The following is a 13,857-nucleotide window of genomic DNA, read 5'->3' as shown; positions in this document are numbered from 1 at the left end:
ATGTAGGATATTTTTGCCACAGTGTCTTGGCTTTCCATGCCTGCATTGCTCTCATGGGCTTTTCAGCCACATCTGAATGCCTTAAAGGCTGATTCTGAGGCCAGAGTGACAAGTTCACTCTTGATGGAACCAGCCATTCCTGTCTCAGCACATGCTTCTCCCCACCACCACCACCACCCACCCACCTACCCACACACACACACACACACACACTCTCTTTCTCTCTCTCAATAAGTCTGAGCCTCTGGCCTACAATTTCTCCACAGCTTTGCACACATTCTACATGGTACAGAGAGGCAAATAAACACATTTTTTAAATGAGCTCGACACATATTCTACATGTTACAGAGAGGCAAGCGAACAAATAAAAAAGAGAGATGTTAATAAAATGGCCTATTAATTGAATCAAGACACATCAAAGACACACTAGGGACACTTTTTTAATGACAACAGATGGTAGATTTATATAAATTACAGGCTAGAATATAATGGATACAAAAATTCATCCAGATAACAGTTAGAAAAGCATCACTTACAAAAGTAAATCTGATCCAAGTGGCTAAAGAACTCAAGTCCCTCATCTGGATAATTACACACGGCCTGAAATGTAGCGCATCTACATTCTCCCACTAGTCAGGGCACTACTCAACACAATAGCATATTCAATGACAACAGTCATTTAAAGATTCTACCACTTTTAGCATTGACGTCGAGAGACATCTCGTAACAGGTTCACTATGCAAAACTCAAACGAGAATGTGTGAACGTTCTTTGCAAATGGTAAGGTGCTGTGCAGATGTTGTTAGCTATTGCTATTCTTACTGTTCAGCTCACTGAACATGAGAGAAAGGAAGACTAGTCTTGATAAATGACAAATATGACTTACAGAACATCTTAAAAGGAATGCAGCTATTACTTTCAAGTACACATAGCAACAACACAGGCAAGCAAAGTGTGGCCTGGAGTGATGTTGAAGAATTCCAGGCTGTTTTAAGAAATACATAAAAGGTGAAGACATTCATCGATTATGTGTAGTATTTACAGTTAGGTTCCCAAGGTCTCTGAAAACTTATTTTTAAGGTGGCCCTTTCCTCTTGCAAAAGGCAGGACAGATCTCAAGTTACTAATGTGCACTTTGAACCAGCTCTTATAAAAATTATCTTAGGAGCTAGCATGATGGAGTAGAGGGTAAAGCTTCTGCTTTTGACACCAGCATCCCATATGGGCACCAGTTCATGTCCAGGCTGCTCCATTTCCAATCCAGCTCCCTGCTAATGCCTTGGGAAAAGCAGCAGAGGATGGCTCAAGTCCTTGAGACCCTGCACCCACGAGGGAGACCTTGATGAAGCTCCTGGCTCCTGGCTCCTGGCTTTGGCCTGACCCAGCCCTGGCCATTGCAGTCACCTGGATAGTGAACCAGCCAATCGAAGATTCTCTCTCTCTCTCTCTTTGTGTGTGTGTGTGTGTGTAACTCTTTCAAATAAATAAGTCAATCTTTAAAAGAGTTGTTTATCTTAAACCTGGAGGGAGCAAAGTCTGAATTAATGGACATTCTAATCCAGTGGGCAACACAAAGTACTTGACAGCAAGGAAATCTGCCACTGACCTAAACGAGTGACAAATTCTGTACCACAGTTGAATCATATCAAATGGGCCTAACAACAGCCTACTGCTTCACTTGGGCATAAATTACACAACATAAGCCTGTCTGGAGACAAGAAATACACACTAGACACATAGGCGCAGGATTTAAATCCTGCATTTCTTGTCCTTGCAGCCTTAATCTTTCTTTGGGTATACCTTACTTAACTGTTTTTACTGGTCTCTTTGGGTATACTAACTGTATACATAAAATTAATATGACAATGGAAAATAAATACCAAACAAATCAATCAGTTGCTTCTTTTAGCAAAGTCAATGATATTTTTATGATAAACATTTTAGTGGGGCTGGCACAGTGCCATAGCGAGTAAAGCTGCCGCCTGCAGTGCCAGCATCCTATATGGGCACCAGTTCGAGTCCTGGCTGCTCCACTTCTGATCCCGCTCTCTGCTGTGGCCTGGGAAAGCAGTAGAAGATGGCCCAAGTCCTTGGGCCCCTGCACCCGTGTGGGAGACCCGAAAAAAGCTTCTGGCCCCTGGCTTCAGACCAGTGCAGCTCTGGCAATTGTGGCCAATCAGGGAGTGAACCAGCAGATGGAAGACCTCTCTCTCTTTTTCTCTGCCTCTCCTCTCTCTGTGTAACGCTGACTTTCAAGTAAATAAATAAATATTTAAAAAAAGAAAACATTCTAGTTATTATTATCTATTAGTTACATATGCATGAAATACAGGCAGATTTTTATTTATGGCAATTTTAAATTTCTTCACTAACAAATCAAATTCGACTGATGGGTAAAATGGTATCCATTTGAAGAGCTTCCGACATCAGATGCATTCTACAGCAGACTTTCCATTTCCCGGCACACTAAGGAAAGAATTACATCATGGGGGGCAAACTGGGAGTGAGGAAGGTGATGTGATACAGTCAACAGGTTAAATCAGTAGCTCGGACTGTCACTTCCAATTACACTTCCTAACTGAGGTTATTCTTTACAGTCAGATTTCAAACAACAGTGAACAGATTCCTATCTTATAACATTTATAAGGGCTCAAATGTAACTTCCCTTTCCATACATCTTCAAGTATATACATTATGCAAGAAGAAACCAGTGTCATGGCTTGAAAAATAAATCTATTTCCAAATACTAGACGTTATTTAACATAAGTAACAGCAGCAAACTAGTGAGTTAACAGATAAAAACTTAGGTAAAAAAAAGTTTTGAAAACAAGTCTAAATATCAATCATGGCATCTGATTGTAACTTTCAAACACTTGGTACTTTTTCCAAGAAAAAATTACAACCGCTTTTGCATGTATGCCTAGTCTATATACTTGCTGAAAAATGTTCATATCATTATCTATTCAGCAAGTATATAAAATCCATCAAAACAATCCAATATCAGGTAGTAATATTTTACAAACATCATAAGATTCTAAAAGTATGGGTCTGGCATTGTGGTGCAGAGGGGTAAGGTACCACTTGCAACACTAGCATCCTCTATCTGAGTGCAGGTTCCAGTTCCAGCTGCTCTGCTTTCTATCCGGTCCCCCTGCTAATGCACCTGGGAAGGCAGAGGATGATGGCTGAAGTGTTGGGGCCCCTGCCGCCCATGTGAGAGACCCACATGGAGTTCCTGGCCCAGCCCTGGCTGTTACAGGCATTTGGAGAGTGACCCAATGGATGGAAGATCTCTCCCTCTCTTTGTCTCTGTCTCTCTCTCTGTAACTCTTCAACTAAAAAAGAATATATTCCATTTGTCAATTTAAAAAAATCTCAAAAGTACAAGAAAAACTTTTCCCATTATAGAAAAAAGAAATTAAGTGGCTAATTCTAAACACAGCAGACCATCTCAGGACGGCGGCACCTAGGAATCTACCACACACTGCCCCAGAGTCAAATGTCATCTTCCTAAAATTGTACCCTCTGCACACACAAAATAAAACAAGCTTTACATTTAGAATAACAGCTTACAGACGTTTAAATTGTAGACAATATTTAACCAGGAGCAAGAATTCAAAACAACCCTACAATTTTCCTACTAGTCTAGTGTTTTTCTTAGCAATTAAATAAATGAAAACGCACACTTAACTTTTATACTAAATCATCTTTCTCCAGCTCTGCAACATAAAAAATATTGAGTGTGAACAAACTGGTAATAGCAAACATTTAAGCAAGGGCCATTCTGTTCATGTTTCAGTAACAGGAAATGTAAATTTTCAAAGAGTATAGGTAGACTGTGCTTTTTAAGAAAATGGCCAATAGTCACTTATCTGAAAAAAATGCAAGTCGCTATCAGCTAAAGTTGACAGAATTTTAAGTGAAAACAAACTTTTACCATGTATCCAATTAACATTAACAAACAGTTTCAAAAAAAAAACCTGTTTACCTGTTTGAATATTAATTTTTCCAGTTTTCTATAGAGAACGTCTATTATGGTTTATAATAAAAAATACACATTTGGGGGACTATTTTTAGATTGTACACAAATAATACCAAATGGCGAGAAAGAACACAAACTAAGGATACTAAAATAAAATCATAGGGTTTTTGGTTTTTCTTCCATCAGAAAGGACCTCAAGGATTATCTAACTACTATATATTTATAGTAGCTAGACATAGACTTTATATATATTTATATATATATATGTTATACTTTCAAATATACAGACACACAGATATAACTTAGTTCTGATTAAAACGACCTGTAGATTGGAAATCACAAGAATACTTTTTGAGTAACAAAAATAATCTGTCTTCAGATTTGTGTATATTCCCAATATATGCAAAAATGAACACTTTTAAATGTAAATTCCTATCATATCATACAATATAATTTTTAAAAATCAAAAAAAAGCACTCTTCAATAGAATTTCCACAAGCCTTGCAATTGAAGCCTACCTTGAATGTTGAATGTAGGAGCCAAACTGACTACGGAAAAACTGGCTGTCAAGCACACAGCTTCCTGCCTCTGGAAGGCAGGCTCCGTGCCTCCGCCTAAAACACAGCAAGCTCTTCCCTCTGCTCTCTGGGCCCTTCAGGCAGCCCAAGTTCTTTTACAAGAACGGCTGCGATTTAGTCTAATTCCCGCCCCCTTCCCAATACGATAATACAACGACAGTGTCCTACTGACTAGGGTTGATGCTTCATCCAAAATTCCTCAGGGTATCCAGATTAATTCCATTGTCCACAGTTTGAGCGATTTTCCATACAGAAATAAAAATTCCAAAGCCAAAGACCAGGTATTTCCATAATTGCTAGGCAAAGCGTTCCAGTCTAAGGTGAAGGTAAGGTTTGCTTTGCTGTATACATCTTAATACATCCAGCAGTAAAACTCAAAAACTATAAGGCAAAATGTTATGAAAAGTTTTCTTTGTAAAATAATCAAATTCTTTCCTGGAACAATGTGTAACTAATTTAACATACTCATTTGGAATTAATTTAACTTTTCCAAACTTTCATTTGAAAATAAGAGAACCATACATTAAATTACACAAGCCATTGTATTAGAAGGATCAAAATTTATAATAGTCAAATGTGACTCCTTAAGATTGATTTTCATGTGTTCTGTCAATTTTATTGAAATTCACCAATGCCCCCATAGCATTTACCATATAAAAAACGAATTTAATGCTATCAAAAAGTGATGTTGACTTAATCCTGTTTGCCTTCACGCCACTGTCTTGAGCCTTCGTTCCAGGCCACATACACAAAGAGGGCCAGCACCACATGGACTGCAACCACTGCAACAATAGCAGCGTAAAAGTAGCTATCCCTATTGGACATCCCAAGGGCACCTAGCAAGAGAAAAAAGTGGCCATTTTATTTCAAAGTTACCATGTACAAAACACAAAGCACACTAATTTTATGAGCTACATACGTATCTGACAATCAGGCAACTAGAAAGTAACATTTTGGATGGTAATTAATCAAGTACTCATTAAAAGATTTGAGTATCTTCTATACACTAAGAACATTGTTTTAAATGAAACCATGATTACAAGTCTGTTTAAGGACTTCAACACGAAAAACGGGACCTCACTTTCTCCTCTTTCTAATGTTTGACACCAAAAGTCCATTCCCCCAAATTCCTTATCCCATCTCAGCCAACCGGTGTACTCAAAGGGATCCTAAAAGATTTGAAAGCTGTTTCACAGAAATCATAAATAAGATGTCAAACCAATAAAAACTACAGGTGACGAAAACCTTTGCCGCATGAAGACTCATAAGCAACATGATTTTTGAAGAGCAAAACAGAAGAAAAAAAATAAGAATAGCTAGTTAACAGATATAAAGAGGACAAAAATGCACAGGACTTAAGTTAGTAAGGGGGAGAATGTCTTGTTTTAAGGGTCTAAAATTACCTTCAAATATATAAGATTTTGTTGTGAAGTATAACCCAATAGGAACAGTGATCATTAAAGCTGTGAAGAACAGGAGTGTCTTCAGGGTAGATGCTAGCGAATTTTCACTTCTGGAATAAAGTAAACAGAAAATTAAAACTGACAGAGCCATATCCGCATAGTCTTATGTCCCTAATATTATAAGTATCCACAGGTGAGACACTGGAAAACCCACCCCTTCCTTAGGAACATAGGTCAGAGGAGGAACAACAGAGGCAGGGAGACAGCTGTCTGTAGCTGAAACATGGGAATTACGTGATCATTCGGATGTGGTGTAACTGATTCAGAGCAGGCAGAGCTGTCTCAATAATGGAGGTCAATTCTGCACACGGATGCACAGTACCCCGCCACTGTACCAGGACCTCCGAAGAGCAGTCAGCACAGCCCCAGCGCCAGGGACATCCTACTGAGGTCAAGCCCATGAGGGCAAAGTGCCTTGCCAGTGTATCAAGAGGTGAGCCCACATGGTGCCCTCAGCGTGAGCAGAGCTGTCTGCTCTCACCCAACAGCAGCATGTACCCAGCTATGCCTTCATCTCCTGATCCAACCAGGGGACTCATCTCCCCCAACTAGAGCTTTGTCCCTGGGGAGCAGATGGAGGGCTCAGCACTGGAGCCCACGTGCTCCAGCATGCTCTAGCCTAGCGGAGCAGCCCTATACACCCCAATGCCTCACAAGCATACCCGAGCTGATGTGGTGCCCTTTCCCTCCAGGAAACAAACCATTGGCCAGGCGGTGCCACACAGCTATAGGGCCCTGCCTCCCGGTATCTGGCCCAGCTCTCTGGAGTCCCAGTTGCTAAGACGCCTCATCCCTGGAGCCCAAGGCACAGTTGTGCCCACCCATTCTGGGGTCCTTATTGCCACTGTCCCCAGCCTCAGAGAGCCTGGGCCATGCTATGTTGTACCACTCCAAGGTCGGGGGTTCCCTCTCCTTGTGCCTGAGTTGCCACTGTGCTCTGTTGGCTCCAGCATCTGCACTGCAGCTATGCCCTGCTCCTCAGGCTCCAAGCCTCTGGGATGCCCCTCCCTCCCCAGAGACATGTCAGTGCTGCAACTTGGACTCTAGGGTCACAGTCATTGCTATATTCCTACCCTTCGTGCCTCAGGTCCCATGGAGTGAGTGCCTCAGAGTTAGACTCCTCAGCTTGGCAAAACAGCTGTGTTTACACAAAAGCTGTGGGTTTTTTTTTTTGAAAATCACTTTATTTTTTCATTGTTAAAGTAATATACAAAAGATATAAAGCAATATACAAATATAGAGAATTGGAACACAGGAAAATAGAATATAGTATAGAAGAAACTAATAATAAGAGCTAGGACCAATATAAACTTAGCAGATGTTAGACATGGTTCCAAGTCCTTTACTGTGTACCTCTTTGAGGTCGATAACTGTCACTCCACATTACCGACATGGAGGAAGGCCTGGAGGCCTTTTAAGGTGGCATGCTCCAGGAACACAGCTAGTGAGGACAAAGGAAAAATGTGGCCACACAGAGTATGCCCGACATCAGAGATGTACAGTTCGTTAGGTAAGCTGCATTCGAGGACTCACTGCCAACTGCTAAGGTGAAAACGTCAGTCTGAGTTGTCAATCATTCATTTATTTCATAGATTTACGGGAACTGACTGTGTTTTGCATATCATTCCAGGCTTGATTATCAAGACATTGAACAGTATATAAAGACTACCTGTTTGTTTATTCATACAGCATTGAACTCTCAAATATCTCAACAGAATAACACATGTATAAATATCATAAACCTAGTAAGATCAGAAATGCTTGGGCTGGTGCTGTGGCGCAGCGGGTGAAGCCACCGCCTGCAATGCCAGCATCCCATCTGGGTGCTGGTTCGAGTCTCAGCTGCTCTGCCTCTGATCCAGATCTCCGCTATGGCCTAGGAAAGCAGTGGAAGATGACCCAAGTCCCCGGGCACTTGCATCCTCCTGGGAGACCTGGAAGAAGCTCCTGGCTCCTAGCTTTGGACTGGCCCAGCTTCGGCTGTTGCAGCCATTTGGAAAGTGAACCAGCAGATGGAAGACCTCTCTCTACCTTTACCTCTGCCTTTCTGTAACTATGCCTTTCAAACAAATAAATAGATCTTTAAAAAAAAGAAAAAAGAAGTTCTGTAACTCATCCTTTATGACAAAATCCAAAACCAATGCTTCAAAACTTATGGAACGTAACTTATTAACTGGAATATTTAGCGGCCCTGTAGCCACATCACAAGTGCCACAACAGTTCAATAGGCACAGAGGCCAGAACCCCAGCTCTACAGCCTCTCTAAGCAGCTGGGCTCTGGAACATCAGACCCATCACCACGAGGATCCCTTCAGCTAAGTATCAATGTGAGGAAAATGAGGACAGAGGGTTCCCAAAGGACTTGACATCTATCAAGGATGCTAGGGAGCTACCCTGCCACCACTGCTGCCACCAACTCCTGCACCTAGGCCACCAAAAACCCACAGTCATGGCTGACATTCATCACAGCTGAAGCAGTTACATGACGACTACACCACTGTGCCCAGTCACAGCCAGACACAATCTAGCCTGCACAATCAATACCTCATAAGCCATCTGCAGGTAAAAAGCTTCTGCTACAGAAGCCACTGTATAAAACTCCGAGGTTGGGCCTGGCGCTCTGGTGTGGCGGGTAAAGTCGCCTCCACCTGCGATGCCAGTATCCCATATGGGCGTTGGTTCAAGTCCCGGCTGCTCCATTTCCCATCCAGCTCTCTGCTATGGCCTGGGAAAGCAGTGAAAGATGGTCCAAGTCCTTGGGCCCCTGCACCCACATGGGAGATCCGGAAGAAGCTCCTGGCTCCTGGCTTAGGATCGACCCAACTCCAGCCATTGTGGCCATTTGGGGAGTGAACCAGCGGATGGAAGACCTTTCTCTCTGTCTCTCTGTCTATAACTCTGCCTCTCAAATAAATATTTTTTAAAAAATAACACTCCAAGGCAACTGTTCAGCCAAATATGCAGACATCAGCATAGGGACATTATCTATCATAACCATAAGGTGCTTTATGTAAGTCCATGGTAACCACAAAGCAAAAAACAACAGCGGGTATACAAACAAGAGAGAGTGTATCAAGCATCAATCCAATGTTCAGCACTACAGAAAATCACCAAAGAAATGAATAAAGGACCTATAGGATAATTATAAAACCCTGAACAAAATGATAGGAATAAGTCCTTACCTGCCAATAATAATCTTTGCTGTAAATGATTAAATTCTCAGTCAAAAGACAAAGAGTAGTTGAATGGATTAAAAAAAGATCCTCCTATATGCTACCTATAAGAGACCCATTTTATCGAAGGACACACATAGGCTGAAAAATGAAGGAATGTTAAATACTTCATGCAAATAGAAGCCACAGAAAAGGAGGGGTAGCTATACTTAGATCGGATCAATCAGACTTCAAGTCAAAGACTGTTATAATAAACGTGATTATTTAATGACAAAGGATTCAATCATCAAGAGAACATAACTATAAATACAAATGCTACTTCAGAAAGTTTTTGTAACTAAAAGATTTTGGTGCAAAGTCTGTGAAATACATGCATAGTTTTTCATACTATGCATTTTCATAGTACACGTTTTCCATGAACTTTTTGAAGACCCCTCATATATTTGCACCCAATACCAGAGCACCTAAATACATAAAGCAAACATTAACAGATATGAAGGAAGAAGTATATAGAAGTATAATAACAGTAGGGAACTTCAATGTTTCACTTTCAATAATGGATAGGTCAACCAGGCAGAAAATTAAGAAGGAAATACTGGGCCTGAACTATACTTTAGAACAAATGGACCTGCAGACATATAACTTTCCATCCAACAGCAGCATTATACACATTCTTCTCTAGTACCCATGGAACATTCTCCAAGATAGAACATGTAGTAGGCTACAAAACAAGTCTCAACAAATTCAAGCAGATTGAAATCACATCTAGTATTTTTCAGACCACAATGGTCTTAAACTAGAAATCAACATTAGGTAGAAGTTTAGAAAACCCACAAATATTTTAAAATTAAACAACTTGCTCCTTAACAATTAATAAGTCACACAAGAAAGCAAAAGAGAAAATGTAAAAGTATCTTGAAACAAGTTAATGTAAGCACAACACACCAAAACCTATGGTATGCAGAAAAAGCAGTTCTAAGAGAAAAGGTTATAGCAATAAATGGCTACATCAAAAAAGAAGAACGATCGCAAATAAATATTCTAATATTGGGCCTCAAGGAGGTAAAAACCTAAACATGAGGTCAGCAGTATGTTTTAGGTATGCAACTTATAGGTTATCTAACTTGCTAAATAATCCAGAGAAAGGGAGAGCAACCTATTATTTTGTTAGATTATCTCTCTTGAGTATCTACTATCTTGTCTGGTTTTTACAAAAGTTTATTATTGAAAAGATGATCTGACACCTTCAAAACATTTCAAACAAAACCACTTTACAACACTACCACCAACACATAACCTTCATTTCTCGTCTCCCTACCCCCACTTCTCCACACAGCATACCTTAGTGAGTTGTAGCCTATCTTCAGTTCCTTCTAACTGCTCACTTTCACATACACTTCAACAACTTGACTACTTTTCTTGGTTATGCAGTCACTAATATGAAGCTAAGTACAGTCATGTGTTGCTTAATAACAGGGATATGTTCTGAGAAATGAAATTGTTATGTGTGGGACAGCATTGTAGCATGCTGGGTTAATCTGTCTATGAAGCTGGCATCCTATATGAGCATGGGTTGGCGTCCCAGCTGCTCCACTTCCAAACCAGCTACCTGTTAACACACCTGGGAAAGCAGTGGAAGATGGCCCAAGTGCTTGGCCCCCTGCCACCTGCGTGGGAGGCCTGGATGAAGTCCCAGCCCAGGCTCCTGACTTCAGCCTGGCCCAGCCCTGGCCACCGCAGCCATTTTTAGGAGTGAACCAGCGAATAGAAGATCTCTCTCTCTTCATCTAACTCTGCCTTTCAAACAAATAAAATGAATCTTTAAAAAATAATTAAGTGTGAACATCACACAAACTAAGATGACTAAACATCACTAGGCAATATAATCTTATGAGACCACCTTCATATATGCAGTTTATCATTGATCAAAATGTCTCTATGTGGCTCACAACTGTATAAGGTCAAAGCGTACAAATTTGAAAACTAGCAAACTTCCTCTAAGTGTGTATAGAGCATTTTGTCCTTGGCTTGCAGCCCTGGCCACTGCTGCTGTTGGTTCTTCTGGCACAAACTGGCCTGGGTAGAATCAGTACTTTATTCCAAAACAAAGCAACTCATTTCATTCATTTGACTTCTTTGGTATACCTGATTGAGTGTTACCACAACCTGTTACAAATGAAAAGTGGGGAAGACGGGAATTCAAGTCATCCTCACACAAAGGAAACAAATCAGGATGAATCTCAGTGTGCCCGCAATCCTTGCACCACCTAGAGTTTCCCCGCCTCATAAAGCTTCTGCAGCTCATCTGGTGGCAAGCAGGACTTACAGGGCAAGGTTCCACTGCAGTTTCCAACAGAAGCACTACTAACCCTCTAGTAGAGCCACACTGTATTTTGTAAAGATGTATTTAATGTATTTATTTGAAAGGCAGAGTTACACAGAGAGAGAGGAAGAGAGGGAGAGAGAATCTTCCATCCACTGGTTTACTACCTAAATAGTTGCGACAGCCCAGGCTGGGCCAGGCTGAAGCCAGAAGTCAGGAATTTCATGTGGGTCTCCAAGGTGGGTAGCAGGGGCCCAAGTACTGGTGCCATCTTCTGTGGCCTTCCCAGGCACATTAGCAAGGAGTTGGATCTGAAGGGGAGCAGCCAGCAGTACTGGCATTGCAAGCGGCACCACAACAGTGGTCTGGAGGGCTACACTGCATTCTAAGTGGATTTAATAAAAATTCCTGTTGCTATCATGGGCTTAATCAAATGCCAGTTCAATATTAATTGCACGACCTAAATCTGTGATCTTTGGGTAAGTCACTTATTCTGAGTCAACTTCCTCCTCCTTGAAATTGGGAAACTAAGCAGCTAGAGGGACGAAGTCTTAAGAACTCGGTCGGATAATGCATGTAGAGCGTCTGTACTGAGCCTTGCACACAGATCTCAAAGAGTGGTAGCTAATTCCTTGTTCACTCCCTAGCCTGCTGAGGTGGGCCAGACACACCTGCTTTCTATCCAATTCCTTCTGCTCAGCCACCGATCCCCATCCTACTGATAGACTACTCAGGGGAAGTAATCTCACATGAAGGCTAGCCCCTACTCGCCTGCGTTCGTTCATTCATACGGCAAACATTTATCAAGCCCTGGAGGGGCCCTGGAGATGAAGGAAGCCGAACCCCGGTCCTCAGGAAGCTAACCCTGCAGTGGGGAGACAAACTGGGCTCTGAGGATCTCAATGTGGATGAAAAAAAGAGAGGAAGTGTTAGAAGCACGAGCAAAGGCCGTTACCCGACACGACCTGGGATCCGTTTCCAGGCGAAAGCTGGGGTCGGGGGGTGGCAGACACGGTGTACTCCAATCTGCCCCCTGCTCCCCCGCTCCGCTATCCCGCAGCAGGACCCAGAGGTTCCGGGGCCCACACCCACCCCATTCTGCTCGGGCTTCCCTTAGGCCCCACTCCACGCGGAGGCCGGCCACCTCCAAGAGCGGGCCTCCCTCAGGGCTACCTGAACTCGGGCGGCTGCAGCGCGTTCAGCGCCGCTTTATCAAGGCGCTCCATGGCGTCGCGGTGCCGGCAGCGGGCACTCTGCTGGCAGCTGGGCGCTGAAGTCGGCGGCCGCTGGGCTGGGGACAGATCTAGGTTGGCCGGGCCGGAAGCGCTTCTGCGCTCCGGACAGCAGCGCGCAAGCGCGGCGCGGCGCGGTGACGCAAGGCTGCAGACTCCTGCGCGGGGACCGGGTGGAGCGTCACGTGACTTACCGATGGGGGCTCCGCGGCGTGCGCCCTGCCAGGGGCGGCCTGTGCTCCAGGAGCAGGCCGGGCGAGTAGCCCAGCCACTCCACATTGAGCCGGGACTTGCCGCGCAGCATGGTCCTCCCTGGCGGGCGGCGTCGCCGCTGGCCCCTGAGTTCGCTCGAGCACCTCTTGTCCCCGTCTCGGTCCCTGTCGCCCCAAGGCGACCCGAGCAGATGAGCGGCGAGGAGAGACGAGCAGGCTGTGGTGCTAGGCAACGGAGCAGTTCCCGAGATGGACAACACACACAAAAGCAATGTACATTATTCCACCAGCCGGTGAGCAAACGCCTCAGTAATTACTGCCCGCGCTGGAAGTCCAGCCGTGGGAAGCGGGGAGGAGGTAGTTCTAACACTCACCGGAGTCGGTAAAACTAGAGACGGCAGAGCTGGAAGAGCCCTTGCTGAGAGTGACCGCACCAGCCGCCTGGCCGGTGACCCCAACTTCCACTTAAAGTTAAAAACATATTTTGCAGCTGCTCAGAAAGCCGCCAATGAGACAACAGGGACTCAAATAGTAAGGAGAGATGGGCCTCCTGAGCCTGCGCAAGCGGAGAGAGGGATCCTCAAAAAGGGTGTGTAAGGCGCGGGTCGGGCTGACAAATTTAGGCTTCCACTGGCTGCTGCGGAGAGGACAGCCCTTACAAGGGCGTCGCCGGGAAAGGGCTGCTGACCACACATCTATTTTCTGCATCACATGGCAACAAAGACCACATGTGAAATCGGGACTAAACCAGCAGCTGAGAGCGCCGCGAAGGGCTGTGGACCGGGCGGCAAGAAGCCTGCTTTAGTTCGAATTTTCCAATCACTCCCCGGGTCTCGTGCAGACCCTGAGGTGGATAACAAGTCCCTGCTGTAAGAATTCGGGCCGGAATCAGAG

At 43.6% G+C, this 13,857-nt stretch overlaps 1 protein-coding gene across 3 annotated transcripts; it reads right to left on the bottom strand.

Annotated features, from left to right (window-relative positions):
• Positions 1-427: 427 nt before the first annotated feature.
• On the bottom strand, positions 428-13,634 carry VMA21 (vacuolar ATPase assembly factor VMA21). 3 transcript variants are annotated; one of them, XM_008275024.5, is made up of 4 exons: positions 13,338-13,634; positions 12,946-13,188; positions 5,964-6,073; positions 428-5,396 (listed from the first exon to the last, which is right to left on the bottom strand). In XM_008275024.5, the coding sequence occupies exons 2-4, from the start codon at positions 13,053-13,055 to the stop codon at positions 5,254-5,256; spliced, it is 363 nt and encodes a 120-aa protein (XP_008273246.3). In that variant the 5' UTR covers positions 13,056-13,188; positions 13,338-13,634; the 3' UTR covers positions 428-5,253. The 3 variants fall into 3 exon arrangements, with proteins under 3 accessions (XP_008273246.3, XP_002721373.3, XP_017206356.3); XM_002721327.6 differs by having other exon boundaries at positions 12,693-13,188; positions 13,338-13,594; XM_017350867.4 differs by lacking the exon at positions 13,338-13,634 and having other exon boundaries at positions 12,946-13,224.
• Positions 13,635-13,857: the final 223 nt, after the last annotated feature.

The sequence above is a fragment of the Oryctolagus cuniculus genome, chromosome X (assembly GCF_051225735.1).
Source record: "Oryctolagus cuniculus isolate XC-2025 breed Fujian yellow rabbit chromosome X, ASM5122573v1, whole genome shotgun sequence".
Classification (NCBI taxonomy): domain Eukaryota; kingdom Metazoa; phylum Chordata; class Mammalia; order Lagomorpha; family Leporidae; genus Oryctolagus; species Oryctolagus cuniculus.
Note: the sequence above shows the minus strand (reverse complement) of the source record. Positions and strands in the feature narration are given on the sequence as shown.